Source organism: Dendrobates tinctorius, unplaced genomic scaffold, assembly GCF_039654945.1.
Source record: "Dendrobates tinctorius isolate UK_male_01 unplaced genomic scaffold, ASM3965494v1 ptg000097l, whole genome shotgun sequence".
In the NCBI taxonomy this organism is placed as follows: domain Eukaryota; kingdom Metazoa; phylum Chordata; class Amphibia; order Anura; family Dendrobatidae; genus Dendrobates; species Dendrobates tinctorius.
The window spans coordinates 10341558-10361475 of record NW_027361765.1 but is presented as its reverse complement, the minus strand read 5'-3'; the positions used below and the strand labels follow the sequence as shown (position 1 = coordinate 10361475).

The 19918-nt window shown below is 41.1% G+C and overlaps 1 protein-coding gene across 2 annotated transcripts in view; it reads left to right on the top strand.

The window, feature by feature from the left end:
• The window catches only part of TRPM1 (transient receptor potential cation channel subfamily M member 1), a 337343-nt gene that overhangs the window by 185559 nt on the left and 131866 nt on the right, over positions 1-19918 (top strand). For both annotated transcript variants that reach the window (XM_073586898.1, XM_073586897.1), the window contains exons 9-13: positions 9388-9460; positions 10203-10303; positions 13474-13644; positions 15223-15357; positions 18486-18536. In XM_073586898.1, the coding sequence (XP_073442999.1) occupies positions 9388-9460; positions 10203-10303; positions 13474-13644; positions 15223-15357; positions 18486-18536 (531 nt within the window). The remainder of the gene's footprint in view (positions 1-9387; positions 9461-10202; positions 10304-13473; positions 13645-15222; positions 15358-18485; positions 18537-19918) is intronic.

The window sequence follows — 19918 nt, the reverse complement described above, 5'->3', positions numbered from 1 at the left end:
TGCCGGGGGGCTGTGCCGGCCTGCCGGTGGTCTGTGCAGGCTCCGGGGGTCTGTGCAGGCATCGTCCGATGGGACTACAAGTCCCATCGGGCGATGCCTGCTACCATGACAGTGATTGACACATTAGCCAATGATGGGACAGTAGTAGTCCCATCATCCGACTAATGTGTTGAATGTAAAAAAAAAAAAAAAAAAATTTACATGCTACATACATACAACGTGCATACTACATATATACTACATGTGACATACATACTACATACATGCTACATACTACATGCATGCTACATACATGCTACATACATACTACATACATAATACATATATACTACATATATACTACATGCATGCAACATACATACTACATATATACTACATGTAACATACATACTACATACATGCTACATACTACATGCATGCTACATACTACATACATGCTACATACATACTACATACATAATACATATATACTACATGCATGCAACATGCATACTACATATATACTATATATACTACATGTAACATACATACTACATGCTACATACATGCAACATACACACTACATGCTACATACATGCAACATACATACTACATACATGCTACATACATGCTACATACATACTACATACATACTACATACATACCAAATGCATGCAACATGCATACTACATATATACTGAATATACACTCACTGGCCACTTTATTAGGTACACCTGTCCAACTGTGTGTTAAGACTTAATTTCTAATCAGCCAATCACATGGCGGCAACTCAGTGCATTTAGGCATGTAGACATGGTCAAGACAATCTCCTGCAGTTCAAACCGAGCATCAGTATGGGGAAGAAAGGTGATTTGAGTGCCTTTGAACGTGGCATGATTGTTGGTGCCAGAAGGGCTGGTCTGAGAATTTCAGAAACTGCTGATCTACTGGGATTTTCCCGCACAACCATCTCTAGGGTTTACAGAGAATGGTCCGAAAAAGAAAAAAAATCCAGTGAGCGGCAGTTCTGTGGCCGGAAATGCCATGTTGATGCCAGAGGTCAGAGGAGAATGGGCAGACTGGTTCGAGCTGATAGAAAGGCAACAGTGACTCAAATTGCCACCCGTTACAACCAAGGTAGGCAGAAGAGCATCTCTGAACGCACAGTGCGTCGAACTTTGAGGCAGATGGGCTACAGCAGCAGAAGACCACACTGGGTACCACTCCTCTCAGCTAAGAACAGGAAACTGAGGCTACAATTTGCACAAGCTCATCGAAATTGGACAGTAGAAGATTGGAAAAACGTTGCCTGGTCTGATGAGTCTCGATTTCTGCTGCGACATTCGGATGGTAGGGTCAGAATTTGGCGTAAACAACATGAAAGCATGGATCCATCCTGCCTTGTATCAACGGTTCAGGCTGGTGGTGGTGGTGTCATGGTGTGGGGAATTTTTTCTGGGCACTCTTTGGGCCCCTTGGTACCAATTGAGCATCGTTGCAACGCCACAGCCTACCTGAGTATTGTTGCTGACCATGTCCATCCCTTTATGACCACAATGTACCCAACATCTGATGGCTACTTTCAGCAGGATAATGCGCCATGTCATAAAGCTCGAATCATCTCAGATTGGTTTCTTGAACATGACAATGAGTTTACTGTACTCAAATGGCCTCCTCAGTCACCAGATCTCAATCCAATAGAGCATCTTTGGGATGTGGTGGAACGGGAGATTCGCATCAGGGATGTGCAGCCGACAAATCTGCGCCAACTGTGTGATGCCATCATGTCAATATGGTCCAAAATCTCTGAGGAATGCTTCCAGCACCTTGTTGAATCTCTGCCACGAAGAATTGAGGCAGTTCTGAAGGCAAAAGGGGGTCCAACCCCTTACTAGCATGGTGTACCTAATAAAGTGGCCAGTGAGTGTATACTACATGCATGCAACATACATATATACTACATACAATACATACATATAGACATACAGTACATATAACATAGAGTACATACTTACCGTCACTTGTCACTTTGATCCCCGAAGCCATTGTCACCTGAGGGATAAATATCAAAATAAAAAAACACCAATATACTTACCCCGATCCGCAGAAGTCCATGAGGGTCCCACGTCCATCTTGCGTAGAGAACAGCAGCATCAGCTGATGCTACCGTTCTCTACCAGCTCCAGGAATACAATGACGGAAGGTAGGTATCCTTCCGCACTGTATTCCTCCACCACTTTAAAAAAAAAAAAAGTCCCTAGTCTCACTTTATGCCATTGCTGCGTGGGAAATTCCCACGCAGCAATGGCATAAAGTGAGACTAGGGACTTTTTTTTTTACAGTGGTGGAGGAATACAGTGCGGAAGGATACCTACCTTCCGTCATTGTATTCCTGGAGCTGGTAGAGAACGGTAGCATCAGCTGATGCTGCTGTTCTCTACGCAAGATGGACGTGGGACCCTCGTGGACTTCTGCGGATCGGGGTAAGTATATTGGTGTTTTTTTATTTTGATATTTATCCCTCAGGTGACAATGGCTTCGGGGATCAAAGTGACAAGTGACGGTAAGTATGTACTCTATGTTATATGTACTGTATGTCTATATGTATGTATTGTATGTAGTATATATGTATGTTGCATGCATGTAGTATATATTCAGTATATATGTAGTATGCATGTTGCATGCATTTGGTATGTATGTAGTATGTATGTAGTATGTATGTAGCATGTATGTAGCATGTATGTAGTATGTATGTTGCATGTATGTAGCATGTAGCATGTATGTAGTATGTAGTATGTATGTTGCATGTATGTTGCATGTATGTAGCATGTATGTAGCATGTATGTAGTATGTATGTAGTATGTATGTTGCATGTATGTAGCATGTATGTAGTATGCATGTAGTATGTATGTTGCATGTATGTAGTATGTATGTAGTATGTATGTTGCATGTATGTAGCATGTATGTAGCATGTATGTAGTATGTATGTTGCATGTATGTAGCATGTATGTAGCATGTATGTAGTATGTATGTAGTATGTATGTTGCATGTATGTAGCATGTATGTAGTATGTATGTTGCATGTATGTAGCATGTAGTGTGTATGTATGTAGCATGTATGTAGTATGTATGTTGCATGTATGTAGCATGTAGTGTGTATGTTGCATGTATGTAGCATGTAGTGTGTATGTATGTAGCATGTATGCAGTATGTATGTTGCATGTATGTAGCATGTAGTGTGTATGTTGCATGTATGTAGCATGTAGTATATATGTAGTATGTATGTTACATGTAGTATATATAGTATATATGTAGTATGCATGTTGCATGCATGTAGTATATATGTTGTATGTATGTTGCATGCATGTAGTATATATGTATTATGTATGTAGTATGTATGTAGCATGCATGTAGTATGTAGCATGTATGTAGTATGTATGTTACATGTAGTATATATGTAGTATGTATGTTACATGTAGTATATATGTAGTATGTATGTAGCATGCATGTAGTATGTAGCATGTATGTAGTATGCATGTTGCATGTAGTATATATGTAGTATGCATGTTGTATGTATGTAGCATGTAAATTTTTTTTTTTTTTTTTACATTCAACACATTAGCCGGATGATGGGACTACTACTGTCCCGTCATTGGCTAATGTGTCAATCACTGTCATGGTAGCAGGCATCACCCGATGGGACTTGTAGTCCCATCGGACGATGCCTGCACAGACCCCCGGAGCCTGCACAGACCACCGGCAGACCGGCACAGCCCCCCGGCAGGCCGGCACAGACCACCGGAGCCTGCACAGCCCCCCGGCAGGCCGGCACAGCCCCCCGGCAGGCCGGCACAGACCACCGGAGCCTGCACAGACCACCGGCAGGCCGGCACAGCCCCCCGGCAGGCCGGCACAGACCCCCGGAGCCTGCACAGCCCCCCGGCAGGCCGGCACAGCCCCCCGGCAGGCCGGCACAGACCCCCGGAGCCTGCACAGACCACCGGCAGGCCGGTACAGACCCCCGGACAGTCGGCACAGCCCCCCGAAGGCCCGAACTGACGGCGCATCATGATGCGCACAGACAGCGCATCATGATGATGTCATTTCGGCAGCCAATCAGAGCCACAAAAGTGGCTCATTGCATTTTGGACTTCCGATTCCGGTATCCGATACGAAAAAAGTATCGGTACTCGGTATCGGAATTCCGATACGGCAAATATCGGCCGATACCCGATACTTGCGGTATCGAAAAGCTCAACACTACTCACTATCTATGTCTTGTGATTTATCTGGCCATAAATCTCCAATATACAATTTGGCGGCAGACAATTAAGACAAGAACACACGCATTTCATGTACCATAACAAGGGGCCATGGATATTGCCCCCAAGCTAAAAATAACATCTCACAGCCACCCCAGAAAAGGTGCATCCATTAGATGCGCCAATGCTGGTGCTTTGCCTGGCGTTTCCCACTTGCCCTGTGGTGGTGGCAAGTGGAGTAATATTTGTGGGTTTCATGTAACTTTTGTATTGTCAGATGAAATCAGTCCCACAGGTTAGTAATTGAGAGGCATCTATAAGACGCCTATCCATTACTAATAGGGATGGGTAGACACCTGGATTTTCGGGTCCGGTGGGTTCGGCCATCTAGATGTAGAAAAGCTACACCCATTGTGGGACAAATGGATTATTATCTTCTCTGTGGACAGTTAACAAATATTGTTGTTTATTATTTTAATTCTGTTACAGGAGACATTGGCTTCTGTGGACTGGATGATGATGTGAGTATGGTTTAATTTAGATTCACTAAATGAATCTGCGTCAATTTTTCAATTAAAGGTTCTGGGTGTATTTTTATTTACAATATAACTATAGAATTAGTAATGGATAGGCTTCTTATAGATGCCTCACCATTACAAACCCGTGGGCTTGGTGTCAGCGGACAACACAAAGGTGACATCAACCCTACAAATATGAACCCCACTTGCTACCGACACAGAGCAAGTGGGAAGAGCTAGGCAAAGCACCAGAATTGGTGCATCTAATAGATGTGCCAATTCTGGGCAGCTGTAGACTACTATTTTTAGGCTGGGGGGCATTATCCATAGCCCCTTAATAGCCTGAGACTACCAGCTCCCAGCTGTCAGCTTTAGCTTTGCTGGTTGTCAAAAATGGGGATGACCACACACAGTTTTTTTTTTAATTATTTAAATAATTTAAAAAACAGCATGGAGACCCCTCCTGGCTTGATAAGCAGCCTTACTAATGCTGATAGCTGAGGGTTGCAACTCGCCTTTCTCAGTTTTGCCTGGCTGGTTTTCAAAATTACCCATGTCATTTTTTTTTTATTAGTTATTTATAGTGCAATTGATGGGTCAATTAATGCCACTTTTCCTGGTGTCTGCCTATAATTTGAGCTGTTTTAGTAACTTTTGGACCCCTGAAGGTGTTATGTATGCTTTTGGATCCCATTGAATTGAATGGTATTCGGCGAACTGTTTGGTGAACATGTTTGGCGAAAATTGGGAAGTTTGGCGAATATAGACGAACCGAACATTAAAATGATGTTGTTTCCAATTCCGGATATGGCCCCAACAGTGCTCAATGAAACATTCAGTAGTTTAGAAATTGTTCTCTTACCAATACCATTAGTATGAGTTGCAACAATAAGGCTGTGAAGGTCTTGAGACAGCTCACTGGTTTTACCCCGCATGAGATGATTCTTGTGTTCTAACTTGGTAATGAGACACCTTTTTATAGGCCATCAGTTGAACCAACTGACATTATTTTTCACTAAGTGACAGGATTGTTTTCTAATTAGTGATAGATTTCAGCTGGTGTCATGACTTTCTATGGCTTTTTGTACCTCTTTCTTCATGTGTTCAATACTTTTTCCCTGTGTCATTTCTTCTTTATTACACATAACTTAATTTATGGACATCTATGGTTTGATTTCTTTGCCTGTGTGGATTGGATGAGTTGTTACTGGCATCTGATGAGAATTTCATGTCAATACCATTTTTAGAAAAATATTTACTTAGAAAATTGGTGATGTGTTCAATACTTATTTCACTGGCTGTATGTGCATGTTGTGCAGATAACTCTAGTATCTCACAGGTGACAATCTTGCTGATCATGGTTGTCATTCACTTTCACTTTTCTTTTTGGCCCAGACCACCTTGACCACTTTTCTTTTTTATCCATGGCTCATCTGTGCAGTATGTAATAGAGATTTCTTTGGTTTATGGCTTTTCCAGCACCCTTCTCACATTCCCTCAACAGAAACAATGTCGTTTCTGTGCCCTGCACTGTAACCCAACAGTAATAGCACCCTTTGTGCATCTTCATATTAATATAGCCCTGTCTAGACATAGTGTTGCCCATTGTATCCTCATAGTAAAATAATCCCTGTAGTAAAACTGTCCCTCATGCATTCTCATAGCAATAATGCCCCCAATGCATCTTCATAGTAGCTTATTTCCTTATAGTAATAAAGTACCCCTGTGCATCCCTACAGAAACATAGCCCCCTGTAATAAAAATGCTTGCCTGTAGCTCCTCATAATAATATAGTCCCCTGGTGCAATACTACCTCCCTATGTTATGCATTGCAATGAACAAAATAAAAAAAACTAAACTAACTGAACTCTCTCACTCATTTCCCATTTCTCCTGCACCACTATGGTCTCTTGTTTGCCGCAAGCGGCGCGATCAAGTGATGTCATTGCATGACCTGGCATCCATCCACTGCATTGTGCTGTCATATGGCAGGATGCAGACTGGAGGTGTCTTGCAGATTACCAGAGTAAGTGGTGGAACAAAGAGCCAATGGCAATGGCTCTTTTTTTTTCTGCCACATATTATTATTATTATTTATTGTTATAGCGCCATTTATTCCATGGCGCTTTACATGTGAGGAGGGGTATACATAAAAACAAGTACAATAATCTTAAACAATACAAGTCATAACTGGTACAGGAGGAGAGAGGACCCTGCCCGCGAGGGCTCACAATCTTCAAGGGATGGGTGATAATACAGTAGGCGAGGGTAGAGCTGGTCGTGCAGCAGTTTATCCTTGTTCAGAGGATGCAGATATCGTTACAAGTGCTGCATGTCGACTGCTGGACAGGACCAGTGCATTTGGCATTTGCCAAAGTTGATAGATGCCTAATCCATCTTTGACTTGTTCAATTTTCACCACTTTTTCCTTATACACCCTATATCTCAAATTTTCATTTATCTCTGATCTAGTGTGTAGAAACTAGCTGCTATGATGTCTCACATACACAGTTTAGCAGAGAGTAAAAAAAAGAAGAATGCCCTATAGGACATTATGTAAGAACAATGAGGTGGTTGACAATAGCGAACAATAGCTTTGGTGCTCACCTTGTCCAGTTATGCACAAGTAAAAAACTTGGAAACACAGTTGAATTTACAAGGGTGCAGTTTTACGGGCAGCAGACTTTCTTCGGTCACCTACTTGCTATTTCCCAGTGGTATGCGACATTAGTAATCCAGGATGTAGAAAAACGGACACCTTCATATGGGGCCGCGCACCAATATGCTTCATTTATTTTATTCAAATTAGTCGTATGTGTTTCAGAGTATAAATCCCATCCTAAAACAGATGATCAGAGGAATAGGGTTTATACCCCAAAATTCATCCAATTGATCTGCATAAAAGAAATCATACCTATTATGCCTTTTCTACATTTTCGGGCGCAGCTCTACATGAAGGTGTCCATTTTTCTACAAAAGTTTGCGTAAATGTTAGAAGAATGGAATGATTTTTGTGTGCCAGAAGTTTTTGTGGAAATGTTAGGATTGCATGTGACAGATTATGGGACTTACTGCTCTAAAAAATCCAAAAAAGGTAAAAAACAAAAATAAAGAGCATTTTTTATTTTGTGCAAAATTCATCAACCCATGCGCTGCTGACAATCAGGTTAAACTTAGCAACAGCAGCTGATCAGAAGCAGTACACAAAGAGAGATGCAGTTTGCAGCAGAAGAATGTGTTGAAGGGGTGGTCCATTCCAAACCAATAAGTCTGCAATCACTCTGGGCACTGCATGGATTTGCCAGTTTCTGACCCAGGACCGGAGGGTATGTATGAGTTATACATGCTCCCGGTCAGTGGATGTGGCCTCACTCCATACACTTGTAATGAGCGAGGCTGTGTCCTGCCTAGTGACGCGTCCGTGCAGTGAATGTGGCCGACTAGAGGACGTGGCCTCACACAGAGTGCCTTCAGACTTATCAATTTGGATCGGACAACCCCCTAAATCAGCATGCACCACTTTTCTGTGTTGTCCGACCCTGGGCGGAGCAGTGAGCATTAGAATACTAGCCAGCATATACTGCAAGCAGCAGTAGACAGTGTCCGTTCCTGGGAACACTAGATGGATCCTCTGAACCTTTGGGGACAGGTCTGATCCTGAGTTCAGGAGACAGGGGGAAGGGAAGAAGTGTTTCATAAGTTGACAAAGAAGCATATTTCTCTGATAAGGTATATTACAAAGTTTCTTATACTTGTGTATTATTTATTTATGCAAAGGTATTTTACATGAGTGTCCATTTAATTGTACAATTTATTGTCTTGCTTGTTCCATTTTCATTTATATTGCTCAAACATCCCCATTACTTTCAATCCTGAATTACAGGCTTTTATTATCTTACTGTCATATCATATTATTTATGAAACTACAATTGTGTACAGGCCACAACATGCAAGAAGAATATATTGTTAGCAACTGAGTAGTTCAGACTTAATTGGAAGTAAAGATATGATATGTCCAACTCTTAAATTTAAAATCACATTTTTAACAGATAAGAGGAATAAGTCATTTACAATATATACTAGCCAGCTAGGAAAACAAAAACAGATGATTTCAAGATTATAAAAGTCGATGTGTGACCAGATATCACCATACAAACTGTCCACTTTATCATCTAGACTTAAGGATAATAGTGTATTACCTTTGAAAATCCGTGTCGGAATGGCTCTATAACCTGTATCTTAAAATTTGCATTGTGTATTCAATCTCTGCCCACCCAGCCTGACTGACAGCTGCAGCTTGTACTGAGCAGAGTGAGATCTCAGCAGCAGGAGAGACATTCGAGCTGTCAATCAGACTTGGTGAGCGAAGACTGAGTAGAACTTTCATAAAGCTTTAGACATCCATTCTGACATGGATATTGAAAAAAAAAAAGTACAACATCCTTGTCAGGCCTAAGAGATCTGTCTAGTTAATTATGCAGTTTGTATTGTGAAACTTGATGACAGATCTGCTTTAATAAGAGTAATCATATCTCACTTACATTTTAGTAATCACCATGAAACACTAATTTTGTGGTGTTTCTATATGCCTTGTAATTTAATTACTGGACATGTTATTTTTATCTGCAGATTACTGTTTTTCGAATGGGATCAGAAGGACAGCAAGATATTGAAATGGCTATCCTAACAGCACTTCTAAAAGGTATATTAAACACTAGGTTGTTCTGCATTGCCATCCAGAAGCACAATATTCATACAGAAAAGGCTAGGTAGACGAGGCACATTAGACTCAATCTCTTCACTGGTGGGTAGCAAAGAACATAGTTGTTTTCACATGTTCTTAAGTACCTTAAGAATTCTTGCTGATGGTCATGGAGCTCCAACTAACACAGACTCAAAGAAGTATAATTATAGTAAAGACTTACCCTAAAAAATCACCTTTGTGGTTTGTTACACTTGATTTAATTTTTCACACGTGCTTATTTTTGTGACATACACATAGATTGATCAATCATTCAAATAAAACCACTGACAGACAAAGTGAATAATATTTGTCTGCACCTTGATCTGTGCCATATTGACCAGGGAAACATTTTGATGGCTGGTCAGAGAGTATTAAAAAGGCAAATTTCTCCAGTATGAAGTAGTTGTAGCATACATTACACATTGAGGCTCCGTTGAGCTACACTTACTTTAGTCAACAAGTTATTTTTTTTTTGTATATAGGATGATTTTGCTGAATTTGCACAAAAATGTCCTTGACTGTGAGGATATAGCAAGCCATATAGATTAAGCCGTCTGGACCTTCCATTCAGCTTTTAGCTACTAGACACTTTTCTAGAATGTAATTATATTACACTATTTGTGTTGGAAAATAACATGTATCCTTCAATAAGGTGAATCTTTCCTATGCTACATGAGTAATACTGTAACATTATTTTCAGGTACTAATGCCTCCGCTCCTGATCAGCTTAGTTTAGCATTAGCATGGAATCGAGTTGACATTGCACGCAGCCAAATTTTTGTATTTGGACACCATTGGCCGGTAAGTTCTCCTTTTTAGTTCTTAAGAAAACATGAGAATAAATTATTTTATTTATAGGGTAGTCTATTACAGTATTTGTACTTTGGTTATCCTGCCAATTATCACTATACAGCCAGCAATAATTTTACCACATTCAAAATTGATGCACTGTGGAATCTGCCAAAAATGGGCATATCATAATATTCACTCTAAAGATTATGAAGAAATTGAGGAAGAAACAGAAACAGCGATTCCCGGGTACTGCCAGGAAGAGCTGAGACTGTATGTATGTTGGAATCTTTATTCATACCTAAAGAAGGAGTCGACCTAATTTCCAAATGTGTGAAATAAAATCCCAATAGAACACATTCAGTTTCAGCACTTCTTGGCAGCGCCTGAGAATCAGTGTGGATCGCCCGCCAGGGTAGTGGGGTTATTCGGTACCGGGCCGGTGTCTTAGAGGGATGTGTCACGGTGGCGGTGACCCGGTCCGTGGCCCTGGGCATCCATGTGTAGGGAAGGTGACCTGACGGACGGACGGACGTGTCAGAATAGAGAAAGATAGGTTTGCACAGTTTAGACAGATGTCAGTTACTACAGTGGGGAAACAGCTAGGAAAGTGTAGTGGACGTACAGTACCTTGGGTTGACCATTAGATGGCAGGGAGGAGTGTGAGCAAAGAACTTAACATCAGCTTAGGGCTTTAGAAACCGTTGGTCATGGGGGGCGGAGTTACAGTGACAGGGGACCAGGAGAGATATAAATACTGAGGGAGGGTTCCAGAAAGTTCCAGTCCCCAGGGGGAGCTCCAGTGACAGGAGGACTACGACAGTTCGTGCGCTGTGAGGAAAACCGTACCAGGGGGACTGAGGAGAACGTCAGGGGGGGTGGTCCTGACAGGAAGAACCGCAGAAGAGACGAGACACCGGGTGTGGGACACCGTGTTGGACACGACGACTGATAATAATAATAATAATAATAAATTTTATTTTTATAGCGCCGACATATTCCGCAGCACTTTACATTTCAGAGGGGATTTGTACAGACAATAGACATTACAGCATAACAATAATCACATACAGTAGATTATAACAAATACCAAGAGGAGTGAGGGCCCTGCTCGCAAGCTTACAGTCTATGAGGAAAGAGGTAGACACGAAAGGTGGGTGGTAACAGTTGCCCTGATTGTATGGACCAGCCATAATGTTAAGTGTGTAACAGTACAGACACAGAGGGCTAATGGATGCATAAAGCATGTGGGAACATGATGCTGGGAACCTGGTTATGGTAAAATTTTTGGCTCTGCCACACAGGGATAGGTTAGGTTAATGTGTTGAGGCGATAGGCCAGTCTGAATAAATGCGTTTTCAGGACACGCTTAAAATTGTGGGGACTGGGGACTAATCGTATTGACCTGGGAAGTGCATTCCAAAGAATTGGCGCGGCACGTGTAAAGTCTTGGAGACGGGAGTGGGAGGTTCTGACTATTGAGGATACTAACCTCAGGTCATCAGCAGAACGGAGGGCGCGGGTAGGGTGGTATACTGAAACAAGGGAGGAGATGTAGGGTGGTGCTGATCAGTGGATGTGCTGTTGGTTTATGGGCCTAAGGCGGCCACAGTCAGGAGTGTCGATGAGTGCAGAGGGGACGGTGTGTGCATACACGTCCCAAGTATAGAGTATGGTGTGTGAGAAGCGGCCCTGGAAACGGAGGGCCGTGAGGTAAAGAAAGTGCGGTGTGCTCTGAGGCCGTCAGATGGACAGCGAGTGAAATAAACTTGGACCTGTTGCACCCAGAATCTGCCTCCATCTTGACTCTGTTTTATCTCTGCGCGGTAAGAAGAGGGACCACCCCCAGCTCAGCCCACCGACCTCTACACATGCAAAAGGGGTGAAACGTGGCTGAATAAAGTTTATAGGTAGATACGTGATGCCACCTGTGGTTCTCGGCAATGAAGGGGTTAAGCCGACACTGCGGGCAGATCCTCTGGGACAGATGGTATAAGGCAGCAAGATGTAAGGGCTCCCCACAGGTAGAGCTGTAGTCCCAGGGCAGTAGTAATAGATGTTGAGGAAGAGGGTGCAGTGTTAGACACAGAGATGTAGCAGTTCTGAAGGGGTTGGGGTTGCAGGAAGAAGGCAATGACACAACAGGGTGCAGTTTCATTTACCTTTACTGTGCTTTGTAAGTGCATTCCAGGATCCAGATTACAGATGGAACAGGAGCTGATCAGCCTGAAAGCAACTTAGGAATCTCTCTATGCAGATGGGTTGTGTAGTCTCCTTTCTAGCGCTTATCTGAGGCACTTGCAGTACTGAGTTACACAGAAGTCCCCCTTGCTGGCTCTCTTTAGAACTCCCCTCGTATGGCAGACAGCCGTAGCCTCCTTTTTCTGGCTCACACAAGTTGCTGCTGTGCCTCCGAGTCTTAGCTGGGAACAGAGCATTTACAGCCTCTCGTTCCTCCGGTTCCTGCTGCAGGACCATCAGCATCCATGCAACCTCGGATACCGGACTCCGGACCATGCACTTACAGCTAGAAGTGAGCCTGAATTCTGCTCAATCCTCCAGCTTCTCTTTTCCACATCCACACTCTTTTCCCTCCTCACACGAACTCCTCTAACTTCCCTCTCCTGGTCCCAGAGAGCAGCTCCTCACCCAGTTTGGTTCAGAGCTCCCTCAGCTGGCCAGGAGTGGGAACTGTGCTGTGTGCTGATTTACCTGATAGAGAGATCCTTCATTGCTTCCAAGCATGACATCACACTCCCTAGGAGGAAGGTAATGCCACTGTGGCGACCATCTCCTGGGGGCACCACTTTTGCTCCTGTTCTTTCCTCAGTTTCTTCACATCTCATCCCACCACAGTGTGGGTGAGCAGCCGGTGCATTTGACATACAAATAACAGAGTAGTTCCGGATCACAACTCACTTAGGTTAGCATACACCACCACATGCTTTTTTACTCTTGCTCATGGTAGCACACTTGGAGAGCCTCTTTCTTATTTTGCTCTAAAGATTATACATAGTTCGTACTAACGTAGCCTTTGTTTTGGCATGTTTTCCCCTAATGATCACCAGAAAACTCCGTTATAGTCTGAGATGCCTGGCAGGTTTACAATTTCCTTATAGAGTATTCATTAAGTGTGTGTTTTTATATATTGCTTGTCATACTTTGTTATATTATTGTCCCAGCCTTTAGGAAGCCTTACGACTGCTGATGGGGCCAATCAGGAAAAAGAGAAGCGATCTCCTGCTCCACAAACCAAGGGACCCAGAGGCAAGGGCAAAGGAAAAAAGAAAGGAAAAGGCAAAGAGGAACCAGAAGAAGAGACCGATCCCAGGAAGATTGAGCTCCTGAATTGGGTACACCTTTTCTCTGTTCTCTTTAACTGAATTTTCAGGGATTGTGTGTTACAAGTGTTAGATATTTAATGTAAACTAATTCTTTGCTAGTGCAAATAAAGCCAAATATTAGATGGTATAAAGTTAGTCTAAAAGTCTAAAGAAGCGAGAAACTATTCAACAATGTGAGCCACCTCAGCAATTTAAGACTTAGTTTAAAATATCTAAAATTTCGACCAACTCAGCAAATCTGCTAAAATATGCTTTGGCTTGGGTTTTTTCTGCAGTTTAAACATATGTACAAAGACATTATACACAGGCAAGTTAAATTGGTATTACAAAAGTACAAAGTTTTAAAATGCCTCCAAAACGTCTGTGGTTTTATGTGCCTTATATGAAAAAGATTCTAAAATCAGTACACATATTATTTGGCAATCAATCATACCAGTTTTCTGATGCCAGTGAACTGAAAAGTAGAGTAGATAAAATCATAGAATCGTAGAGTTGGAAGGGACCTCCTGGGCCATCTGGTCCAACCCCATGCTCAAAGCAGGATTCGCTAAATCATCCCAGACAGAATATACTACTATTTAATAGTGTTAACCATTTTTCCAACACTTTGCAAGTGGAGTGGCATAATAGCTGCATGTATTGTGATAAGTAGTGGTGCGGTTTAAGGCTACATTCACACTTGAGCTTCAACATTCCAATTGGTTGTTCTAGTTTACGAATAAAACAAATTAATGACTAACACATATTCCTTGCATAACTGATGCAAATGAAAGCAAAAGGCTCCGCTGATTATTATCGGTTCCGTCTGAGTTCCGTTATGTGTCCATTTTTACATCAGAAGAAAAAGCACATTATGCCCATTTATTTTCCATTCAAAAACTGTCAAATAGCAAAACCCAAACATACACCATAATAATCAATGAAATCCAGTTTGCATCAATTATATATCAATTTTGCAATTGTACAAATGTACAAAATATATCCATTTTGTGCACCCTAAAAATGAATAGTCAAATTGAATGCTTGAATGCAGGTGTGATCTCTGCCTTAAATCTGTGCTGCATCGTACCATGGCTTAGCATTAAGTTCATCAACATAACATACAATCTGTTAAATATGGTACTGCGGTACTGTATATGATACTGTGTTGAAAGAAGAAGAATGGCATAAATAACAGAGTTTCTTAGATGTGCATTGTATCCTTTGTTAAGAAAATGGAATGTTATCAGCTCTGGTTTACATATTCTTTAATATCTATACATAAAATCAATCCGTTCTGGTGTAATTATTCTGAGCCACTTTAATGCTGGTGTGAAGCAGGCCTTATTCATCAGAAATCTGTTCTATATGCTCTTGCGCCATTGTACAGTAAGGCCATTAGACAAGCGCACGTCCATAACATGCTCCCGAGTCAGCTATTTCTGCCATTAATGTTCTCCTGACGCTAATGGTCTCTCCAATTCAATGAAGGCAAAACATTATTTTATCTAATTTACCTCCTTTTTGCCTTGATACCAGCGTATTTCACTGTATTTCATGTGCTTTAAACAGGTTTAACGGAGATGATATATAAAATGTTTTTTACAGGTTAACTCACTGGAGCAAGCTATGATGGATGCCCTGGTTCTGGATCGAGTGGATTTTGTAAAGCTTCTTATCGAGAATGGCGTGAACATGCAAAGGTTTCTCACTATTCCTCGCTTAGAAGAACTGTACAATACTGTAAGTAATGCAGAATGGTTTGGTTTGGGTGACTGTGGTTATAGGCTGCACATACTGTAAGTCCAGCACTGGGTTGCACTCTCCATTTCGAAACTGATGGCTGAACTGTTCCTATTGTTGCACTGTATTGTTCCCACCTGTCCAGAGAATCTGTTGTCTAGATACTAGAAGATTGGCGGTCATTGGGCAAGGTGCTGGTGGAACGGGTATGTGACCCCTAGACCAGGGCAAAAGAGATTTCACCGCATACTCTACATTGAAGTGATTCAAAGTTTATCTGTCAAAGCAAACAAAGAAAATTGATTGTGAGAATGCAGCACAATTTAACAGATGTTTCGACCCCACCTTGGTCTTTATTAGCCTCAGTTGTTGCACCAGACTGGTGCGATCATTGGTTTGTCGGCATGATGACAATGATTATGCTATGGCGTGATCACAATGATTATGCTATGGCGTGATCACAATGATTCATGCTATGGCGTCATAACAATGATTATGCTATGGCGTGATCACAATGATTATGCTATGGCGTGATCACAATGATTCATGCTATGGTGTGATCACAATGATTATGCTGTGGTGTGCTCACAATGAGTATGCTATGGTGTGATCACAATGATTATGCTGTGGTGTGCTCACAATGAGTATGCTATGGCGTGATCACAATGATTATGCTATGGCGTGATCACAATGATTATGCTATGGCGTGATCACAATGATTATGCTGTGGTGTGCTCACAATGAGTATGCTATGGCGTGATCACAATGATTATGCTATGGCGTGATCACAATGATTATGCTATGGCGTGATCACAATGATTCATGTCATGCTTTGCTCCCACTCTGGACCAGGTCCTAGGAGTAAAATGGTTAAAAAACCACCAGATGCAGTGTATTTATGTGTACCCATAGATTTACCATCTACTTTTATGTCCACAAAATATATTTATTGCAAGAAATAGAAATGTACAGTGGCAGCCTCCAAATACACATTTAACGTGCATTGTATATTCATACATAATTTGCATAGTTTGTTCACTCTAGTACAAAGTGATTGATTAGTGTACCATATGAATAGCACAGGGTGCATTTTTAATTAATACTTCATATATAGCTTTGGTACCAGGAGTCTGAATGTGATAAGATGCATGTTTATGAAGGAAGACAGTGCCAGGGCACTTTTTCTGGATATATTTCCTGCATAGTTCAGTAGTGGCCAAACATTTTGAGACTGCAGTAGTGGCCAAACATTTTGAGACTGACACAAATTTTTGCTTTCATCAAATTTGCTGCTTCAGTGTTTTTAGATATTTTTCAAGTATAATTCTCCCTGGCATGATGAATATCCGTTTCTGGATCAAATTCTGTTGATAACCTATCCTCATTCCAGTCTTATCATTTCATGGAGATTAACCCAGTTTCGGTGTTTTTGTTTGTTCACCTGTTTTCTGATGATCTACCACAAGTTCTTAATGAGATAGATATCTTTGGAGTCTCATGGCCATGGACCTAAATTTTCAAAGTTTTGATTACTAAGCCATTTAGTTATTACTTTTGACTCGTGACATGGTGTTCCATCATGGTAGAAAAAGCATTGTTCCTCACCAAATTGCTCCTGGATGGTTTATTCGCGACAGTTTTGTTAGACAAAATTGTGATTAAGTCCACTCCCTTGGATAACACATGAATGGTCTTGGAATGCTTTACTGTTGGCATGACAAAGAACTCATGGTAGCACTCATCTTTTCTTCTCTGGACAATCATTCTTCCAGATGTCCCGAACAATCTGAAGAGGGCTTCATCAGACAAAAAACGTATACTTTTCCTCTGCAGTTCAATCTATGTATTTGCTGCAAACTTATATTTTCTGAGTCCCCCTTCAGATTGTTTGGGGCATATGCAAGATGACTGTTCAGAGAAGAAAAAACATGACACACACACACACAATGTGCCAGCATGGCTAACAAAAAGATGAAAAGACGATCTGGGAATGCTGGGTGGTAAGGAGATTTGCAGATTTCCCGTTCAGTGGTCAAGTACTGACCTAGCTGATGGACTGGAATCCTGCAAATCGATTCTCCCACCTATCGTGAGAGACAATTCTTTTTCCAATAGGATGGAGCACCACGTCACAGGACAAAAGTGATATCTAAGTAGCTCAGTGAACAAAACATTGAAATTTTGGGTCCATGACCAGAAAACTAACAACAGGGTCTCAATCCCATTTGTTCTCAACCTCAAAAACTCCAAGCACTGGAGAATGGTAAGAATGAGTTAGGAGTAAGAAACTTGGCACTAAACTTATTATAAGGAAATCCAGATTTTTTATTTAGGCAGTCACAAAAACAGAGGACGTTTCGGTCCCAGTTGGACCTTCATCAGCCCTGCTGCTGTATGAATGAGTAAGTATAGATACAGGGCTAAATGTGCCTGTAGGTGAAGGTGGTGTAGCAGCAACCATAATTAGGGTTTAGTCCTGCCAATATGAGAAGGGGTGTATAGGTCAGAGCTGGCCAAAAGCAGGGATTTGAAAAGCTGCAATTATGAGAAGGAGTGTATAGGTGAGAGCTGGCCAAAAGCAGGGATTTGAAAAGCTGCAATTATGAGAAGGGGTGTATAGGTCAGAGCTGGCCAAAAGCAGGGATTTGAAAAGCTGCAATTATGAGAAGGGGTGTATAGGTCAAAGCTAACCAAAAGCAGGGATTTGAAAAGCAGGCGCTGTGCTTAGCCTCTCCTACACTGACCCGGAATCCACCGTTGTCAGATGAGTTGTCATCAGTTAGGATTTGACTCAGAAGCTGATATCCAGCATGCCAGGGCGAATTGCAGAAGTCTTCAAAAGTTAGGGACAACACTGTATATATTGATTGTTTGTATAAAATTGATATAATAAAAGTATAAAAACTTAAGACATGCTTATAATTATACATTAGTAACCATAGAAACATTTGATTAAAAGGTCTAAAAACACTGAAGCAGAAAACTGTGAAAACCAAAACTGGTGTCAGTCTCAAAACTTTTGGTCATGACTGTACAGTGCCAATTTATTGAAAGAAAAAGAGATGTGAAAGTTTATTATTTACAACTGCATATACAATTGTCCTAATGGATTTTATTTTCTGTTTCAGAGATTGGGTCCTCCAAATACTCTACATTATCTTGTAAGAGATGTAAAGAAGGTATTGTATACCCAAAAGTGAAATAATGATGAGAATACCATTTTTCTGAAAACAAATAGTTTTATTTTTATTTTGTAATAGATGATTATTTATTTTATAAAACATTATATGTATTTGTCATGAAAGGAGTTAGTGAGACATCCCAATTGTAATAACTAACAAAAGCAATCAGTTGGAGATGGCTACTTCGTGTTGCATATAACTTCTGATTACCTGAATAGTAGAGCATGCTTAAAGACAACCCATCACCACGTAAAAATGGCCAGTTTGGAATCTTATTTTATTCCTGCCTCTACCCCGAACATTCTTTTTTTTATTCACCATATGGTTCCAAAGATAGCGCCACTACACAGTAGAGCAATGGGAATAAAATAAGAGTAAAAACTGGCCACTTTTGACCTGGTGATAGGACCTCGTTAAACAATTAGGAGCAGGTTGGTGTGCATGTGTTTGCATGTTGTATGGGTTTGCTAACCATCATGTTGTTCATGCATTGCATTTGGTGCATTAATTCTTATATGTTTTTCATTGCCCATGTACCAATTGCTCTCCATCATCCATCTCCATCGCCTCATTGCCATGCAGAGAATCACTAGGGGATTCGGATGGGTTAACATGGAGGTGAATCTCTTTTCAATCTAATTTATAATATCATTAAGTACAGAAGTAGTTAGTTGTTAGTATTTATGAGAAATAGGCTCTAAGGCCCCCTATTAGATAGCTGCTGGCCGAGCAATTGTTAGGCCGACATCTATCCTTCCCGAATCCCCCACACATAGGAAAGCTCAACTCGGCCAAGCACTCCTGTGTTCTTTGGTAGAGATCTTCTGCCACACTAATCTGGCAGTGGCTTATCTCAAGGGGAGAACAAAAGGATCAGCATTTGGAAAATCCACAGGCCAGATCCTTTTCTCTCTTGACATAATCTGTCGGGGAGAGTCGGGAGGTCCCGTTATGCATTAGACTGTTGGCCAATATTGGTAGGTTTGGACAACTTTAGTGTAACATTTTAGAGTTGTATTAATGTATAAAATCATTGGAGATGTAGTAAATTGAAAGTCCCTAAAATGTCTTTGGGTTAGCCCATTTTAGTCTATTGTGTACCTTTAAAAATGATTAATAAACAATACTTTTTATCATTTGTTTGCCTTTTTTTTTACTTCCAATGGACAAGAGTATTATATAGGACAGAACTACTTTCAATTTCATTCATCCCTCACCAACATTAAAAAAAAACCTTTCATCTCTGGCAGCTATGAGTGAAAGTTCATGTTGCCAAGAATTAGATTGTACAGAGAGCCCATAATCATAGGAAGACATAATAGACACAAAGGCAGTAGTAATCTTTATTTCTCTATATAACAAAGGACATGTTATAGATT